Raw genomic sequence first — 7,331 nt, 5'->3', positions numbered from 1 at the left:
CCACTGCCAAGGAGGGGCAGCACTCTTCATATTCTGATTTTTTTACCTTCTTAAAGCAGCTTGAACCCTTCAAAAATCCTAAAATTGTTCTTAGTGAGTAACCTATATGAATTCTAAATAATGAAAGAAAACAAAACTTGTCCAGGAATAAATTATGCTTACGATACTATGGATTGTATTTTTACCACAAGTAGAATTCCACTTTGTTGTGCTCTGAAACAAAGACAATTCTGCTCATTATATTGTACAGTCAAGCAGTCAAAAGGTATAAAACTCTCCATAGCAGGATGAAGCTGTAAAATGCCTTTGGAACCTCCTTGCTATTGATTTCACCACATAACACGTGATGGGATCAGATAGCTAAACGACTTCCAGGTTTGCAACAGGGACTGGACGGTGTCCTGGGCTGCAGATATGCGTGAGGGCAGAAGGCACAGATGCCGCGGTGAGCGGCGCAGGGGGCCCTGCTCCCTCCTGCCTCTGGCCGCTGTCCTTCCTTCAGCACCAACCCCACTCTACTCATGGGCTGGGGAAAAGAACCGCATCGGCCCCATGCTTTGCTCTGCATCCTTGCAGAACTGAGCCAGAAGTTCTGCTTCCTCTGCGCCTTTTTGCCCACGCAATATAATATGTTTTTCAGGGTTCCTTTCCAAGACATGCTGAGCAATCAGAAAGATTCTTTACTCCAGGTGTAGAAAGGAAATTCTAAGCAGTGGATTCTATGTCCTCTATGTCCTCATCCTAAAGACATCCCAAGCACACTATTTAGCCAGGCAGTATAGAAAAAGACTGACTGGCTCCAGGAGCAGGGGAATTAATTAAGTCTGGGCTTTGTGGATTTATGTCCTCTTGTAGCTCTCTTGCAGCTAAAATGGAACATTTATCTCCTAGGGGATTAGTCTCTTGTACCTTATCAGCCTTGCCTTCACTGGGGGCACCAGTATGGTCACTTTTCTCTATCTCACTGATTTTTTTAATTAAACTTTCAGGCATACAATTCCTTTGAGAACCTGCACCTCTACCCAACTTGATTGATGTTTGTTTTAAAGCTTTAAAATTATTCCAGAAGGTAGGGCTCTCTATGGGCAGGTAAAATGGGCAAAGCTTCATTTCTTTAGGAAACAAAGCTTTTAGAAAAATCCGTTTTAAAATACTTGATATTCTGTAAAGTGAATGTAATAGACTTTATTTCTTTCCTTTGAAGTATAATGTGAAATATTTTCTTCAAGTCAATGTGTGTATCATTTAATCTAAGTGGATAACCTGGGGAAGGGACTGTGCACCTGAAAGCTTATTCTCTTTTTTAGCTATATGAGCTGGTCTATTATACTACTTTATTTCTCCCCTCAGAACTTGCTTCTTTTCTAATTAGACACCCTGGTGCACTCTCATTAAATCTCTCAAGGAGTATTATTCCCTGAGGAAGTCCTGAGGGACTGAACTAGATTCAGAGTTATAATAGACACATGATTAGATTAAACTGGTGGGAGAATTCAGTATGTGACATACACATGCAAATATTTATAAATGTATCAATCTGAAATATTGCACTTTTTAACATTGAACTGTTGGGATTAGAAAAATAATGTCCCTGTTGTTGTAGACTTTAAAAAAATCCTTTCTGGGAGAGAAGACAGTATTTTATATTGAGCCTAAATCATCAGACCAGGCAATGACAAGTGTGCTTTCAGAAATGTAGTCTCAACATGACTCAGGATGTAGCCCACGGTAATTACTGTCAGTATTAATAACAGCTTCTGTTAAGAAACCTTCCTTTGTTTACTGTTTCAGCAAATTCACCTGATGATTTTTTGTCTTTGAATAATATATGCATGAGACAACAGGGTCCGTCTGGATGCTTTTATTGCTGCTTCACCCGTCTACAACTTGAAATTCCTGCCTGTTTATTAGTAATAACCAAATATAAATTTCCTAGTGAATTACTTGGCATAATAATTTTGTCACAAGAGAAGGGCTCACAAGCTGACCCTTGCCACAACTTCTTCAGAGCACATAACAGGGAAGTTAATTTTGCCAAGGGACTGTTGAAGCACAGAGGGATTAAATGACTTCCCCTGGTCAAAGATTGTGGTAGACATAGAGGAAAATAAAAAATCCAGCTATCTAAGCAAGCATCCTAACCACTAGAGCATCTTACCTCTGCAGAGGTAAGAAACTTACCTTTCTTGCTCAAGAAGGCAGAAATAACTGGGCTGGATTTTCTGGGACTGTATAACCAGTAGTCAGATGGTCTTTTTTCTTTGCTTTTAAAAGAGCAGGCGCTGTTAACTTTTCAGCCCTAGTGTTCAAATGGTTTTCATGGTTGATACAGTTCAATTAGTCTAATAGCTATCAATCCTTTGTTGCTTTAATGGCATTCAGAATACTAATCCACTCTTTCATGAACCAGGAAATCTGAACAGAAATTTAATTTGAATTTTTTTTCTACAAACTGCAGTGATAGGACTAGCAATTCTGTAGCACTTATGTCGAATTTAATCAAACCTAAATTTCTCAGTATCAAAATTTCAGGTGGCTGCAGTACAGGCAGGACACGATCCATCAAGACTTATAAAAAAACAACCAAGGAGCCAATCCCCCCCATTCCTCCCCCCCTTTGCCCCTCACCCCAAATGTCAGCGCTTCGCTGGACTATCCCAGGCTGGCTTCCATTGCTCTGCTCTTGGCGAAGGACAGCAATTCAGCAGTGCAGAAACAAAGAAAGTGGTGCATGGAAATCTGTAACAAAGTGACATCGGATCTACACCTTACACACAGCACCGGATCTCAGCTTTATCTGTGGCTTGATGAGGTGCAGATCCTGTTTGTTAAAATCTCCTTGGAGTAACTGGCTCTGGAGTGCATTACTATCCAACAAGTACTTCAGATTCATAGGTTGTATCATACATAACTAAGAGGTTAAGCTCTAAAAGGACTGTATATTTACATGAGAAATACATCCACAGAGCATTTATTACGAAACATTTTATCTCTCGTTTTTCTTGCTGGATGAACAACTTGGCTATTTTACATCTTGACTAAATAACTTAATTTAAGCATTTTAAGCACTGCTCACCTTGCTAAAATTCAGCAGCTCAGCTCCACCTTTTTCATCATTCAACAGCCACACTTCTGAGCTGAATAACTCCAAGTATGCTACCACTAATAAAATACAGCAGAGTAGTCTCTTAGAAGCATCTACAGGTAAAACAGTACAATGTAGTCGAAGGTCTTTATAAATATTTCCTTATATGAGTTCTCCAGAATCCAGTATTTTCAGATTTAGGCTGTCCAACAAAATCTGCTGATTAACGTTCACCAGAATTTGATAACAGAAATTCTCAGTGTGTTTCAAGTTCTTTAAAGATTGTAGAAGTCTCCTTTGACCTGCTGGAGTACTTTGCAAATGTCGTGAGTCTTTGGAGAGCTTCTGATAAACCTTCTCCTGTGATAGCACAACAGGGCTGTACGTACCAATTTCTGTCACTGCAGTACTTCTTCATCTTGAATCTCCTGGTTATTTCCTCAGCGTTCAAAGCTCCAGGCAAATCCTGCTTGTTCGCTAGCACGACGACCGGTACGCTCTTCATAAATTCATTCTTTAAAATGAGTTCAAATTCCTTCTTTGATTCTTCCAGACGTCGCTTATCAGAGCTGTCCACGACATACAGCAGCCCGTCTGCGTTTTCCAGGAAATTGCACCAAACCTGCCTCATTTTCTGTTGTCCTCCAACATCCCAAAACGTCAAAGTAAAATCTTTGGCGGTTTCAATCATATCAACATTAAAGCCAATTGTCGGAGTTGTTAGAAAAACATCGTTACACTTGAACTTGTACAGCAGCGTGGATTTTCCCGCAGAATCAAGTCCTAACATCACTATATTCCCTGGCTTCACTTTGGAGTGTTTGGTGCTCTGCAGGCCCATTCGTGACGTGGTCTTCTCCACTCAGCCTTTAAAGCTGGAATTCACCGTCTTCCGTAAAGCCAACTTTTTGTCAGTAAGATGTCTTTGTTCCCCGTGAGATGAAGCACAAAGAGCCAGGAAGAGGAAGGGGAAGAAGCAGCTTTGCGCTATGAAAAGTAAGTAAAAGCTCTGTACAAATACATGCCGGCTTTTATCAGCTTGATTATCCATACACAAACAGTATTTATGAAGGTGTAATGTTCAGTGCCAAGCCTGTGGGTGGAACAACCATGAGTAACGAACCAATTGGTCACAAGCGCAAAGGTTACCGTCTTCGAACGTGTTTGAACAGCCAACCACACTTACATGACCATTTAAGAACTCTTTACATTGTAAAATTGTGTGTACCAAACCAGCAGCAGCCTGGTTTTACTGCCTAATCCCATGGTCCAGGGAACCGCTACCTGCCTGCCCTGTTTAGTGTGTGCCCAGAGATAAACCCCTTTATTACTGCATCCACATTTGTGTAGGAAAAGAAACAAAATATAAACACAGCCAGTGAGGAGGGGAAACCTTAAGGTCTGACCATACTTACCAGTTTACAGAATGACAAGATATCTGATTTATTGGTGCATCTTGTTTCCCAGGGACAAATTAATGTCAAGAGGTTTCTAATGTGAGTCTGCATGGGTACACGGACTCAATCAAACCATAAGAGAACTGCACTTAAAAAGGTGCTCTGCTCTAACTGGCTGTCTCAGACTCCATCAGTTACTCTTCCTCCTCACTCGTGCATGAAGTTGTCTGCTTTGATGACGCTGTCTGTTGTAAACTTGATGAGTTATGTTTGTATGAACAAGTTTAACTGCACTCTGCATGGTGGACACTGAATACAGATCTTATGATCTGGTCATTACCAAGATTCAGCTACCTGAAATTAAAAATTCCTATTAGGTCAATTATGCTCTATTTTGTTGTTGCCCTCTGATCTGTGATGAAGATTTCCTTCAAGAAAGGAAGAAGAAGGAGGGTGTCCTGGTTTTGCTGGGTTAGAACAACAGAATCAGTTCTCTGTTCAGGAAAGCTGCATTTCTGCAAACACCACAGCACTCCATTTAGTGGAAACAGACTTGGAAAGACACTTTGTTCTAGTTTTTGGCCGGCACTGATGTGCAGCAGTCAAGGTCTGTAGCAGTTTTGAGTTAGCCAGGTGCAGAAGCTGGGGGAACCGAAAGCCAGGGCAGCCGACAAGCCGGCCAACAGAATTATCCCGTACCATAAACATCACACTCACTGAATTGGGGAGTTTGCTGGGGACTTTCCTCAATGTCTGTCATCCCTGGAGGGCATCACCCATCATTCTCCTCCTGAGGCCTGCCCCCCCACTCATTGTGACTACTATATCAGCTGAGTGTAACTTTGTGTACTTTATATTTATATTGCTATTTATACTGTATTTTTATTTTTATTTGTTTCTATTTCAACCCACAGCTCTTCTTTCCTTTTCCCAATTCCCTTTCCTGAGTGGGGAGGAGTCATGAGGTAACAGAACAATTGTCTAAACCATGACAGCTGGAAATAACTGAGTTTCAATCAAAAGTTAATTTTTTGGCCAGCATTTTCAATAATAGAATATGAAAAAAAAAAGAGGAGATAGAAAATTTAGTCTAGCATGATTTAATTAGTTTTGAGTCTCCATTGTCTGGACCTATGCTGGGCTGGTCCAATGCATGCTGAGTATTGCAACAGTTATTCGCCCTTATACCCACATGCACCAGTATCAGTCATTGCCAGTTGTCTTTGCTTCGGGAAGTCCACAGTCAGCAAAAAGATGTAAAAGTCTTCTGGCCAATGGAGCTGCTGACTGATAGGGTAATCACGTTGATAATGGCAACGTTGGTTGCTCAGATATTACACGTTGCGTAAAATAAACCTCAGTCTTGACAGACAAGTTATAATCTGGTTTCTCTTGAAGTTAAAAGGGTTATACCAGAACTAATTGAGGGCAACAAGAGATGATGATGACATACTCACCGTTGTGCGTTTTTCGTATTTAACAGCACGTACAGATTACGTGTAGGGTTTCTTTCAGGAGCAGGTCATGATGTCTTAAACCAGGGAAGAAAGTGTTTGCATTTCTTTATAAATAATGTACATGAATGAATTGAAAGATGGGGAGACAGGGAACTATGCAAAACACATTGTTAACGCAGTCAAATGAATCACAATTCCCTGCAAAATAGCGTGCCATTTCCTTGACATACGGTTATCGTGATCAAGGGCAAAACCTCCCTTCTGTGACAGAGTGGATGTCGTGTGTCCCTGGGTCGTGCTGGGATTGAGAGGTTACTCACAGTTCTCTGCCTTACACATTTGCTCCAAATGTATTCAATATTTATGGTCTCAACTGTTATTTTATTAAATCTGACTATCACTTTAGAGAAGTGATTAAGCCATGTCTGACTTTTTTACAAGCCAATAAAATTTATTTCCAGGACAGAATCGCTAGCTTCTGACGACACCATAGTTTTGGAGTTTTTGGTTGTTCCCGAATCAAACCTGAGTTTGTTTCAGAGCAACATTTTGTCACGCAGAGCCACTTCCAGTAATGATTTCCTGTGTTACTTGGGAGTTTACATCACAGGATGAGTTCAAAACAGAGCCGTTGGCAGCTGCGCAAGATATGGAGTGACGGAGCCTTCCACACACAGCTGCTAATTCTACATTTGCACCAAAAGGTGAGCATTTGGAAGAATAAGAAATCTCCCTCGGATTTGTCCAAAGGTGTATTTGCTTTGCCGGGGTGAGGCTATCTTGCTTGTCTAGGGTTTGCCTCTATGTTCAGCTTAAAAAACTCAGTAATAAAACAAAACTAGGACAGCTGATTTACAATCAATTAATCTGAACTCAAACTTTGCACGATAAACCTTTCGTACGCTATGTAGGTTTATGTAAACTATTTAGGTTCCCAAGTTGTCCGAGCAGGACATTCCACCGCGGCTGCGTGCTCTTGTAACAGCACAACGTGTCATTAACGTAGTAATTTAGGGAGCCTTGGGGGTGAATCAGAACAAGTTGAATTGAAAACCACCTGCGTCTTCTTCCCTGGAATCCACACACTTTGATCTCACCCCTAACCACGCTGGGTTTTTAAAAAACAGGGAACCAGCTGCAGCCCTGCGAGCACTACCGAGAAGAAACCCGGCGCCGGGGACGCCATTTGCTGCGCCCTCCCGGCGCTGCAACGCAGGGCCCGCCCGCTCCCCGCTTCTGCCGCCCCCGGCACCCCCCGCGAGGAGGCGGAGACGCAGCTGCTACGCCCAGGAGGCCCCGCCCCGTCTGACGGGCGGCCCGGCACGGTAACGGTAACGGGTAACGGTCGCGGGGGGGGCGGCGGGCCTTGGGGAGCGCGCGGGCGCGGCCCTG

The 7,331-nt window shown here is 42.3% G+C and overlaps 2 protein-coding genes across 2 annotated transcripts in view; one reads left to right on the top strand and one right to left on the bottom strand.

Moving 5' to 3' along the window:
* The first annotated feature begins 1,716 nt into the window (after nt 1–1,716).
* The window catches only part of B3GALNT1 (beta-1,3-N-acetylgalactosaminyltransferase 1 (globoside blood group)), a 10,456-nt gene continuing 4,841 nt past the window's right edge, over nt 1,717–7,331 (top strand). Inside the window, 1 exon segment of the mRNA XM_010183238.1 lies at nt 1,717–1,741. Within this exon segment, the coding sequence (XP_010181540.1) occupies nt 1,717–1,741 (25 nt within the window).
* Nucleotides 3,342–3,926, bottom strand: ARL14 (ADP-ribosylation factor-like 14). The gene has a single exon (XM_010183239.1). The coding sequence runs from the start codon at nt 3,924–3,926 to the stop codon at nt 3,342–3,344; it is 585 nt and encodes a 194-aa protein (XP_010181541.1).

This window comes from Mesitornis unicolor, unplaced genomic scaffold (genome assembly GCF_000695765.1).
Source record: "Mesitornis unicolor isolate BGI_N332 unplaced genomic scaffold, ASM69576v1 scaffold13874, whole genome shotgun sequence".
Taxonomy (NCBI): domain Eukaryota; kingdom Metazoa; phylum Chordata; class Aves; order Mesitornithiformes; family Mesitornithidae; genus Mesitornis; species Mesitornis unicolor.
The sequence above is the reverse complement of the archived record's forward strand: the minus strand, read 5'-3'. Positions and strand labels throughout refer to the sequence as shown.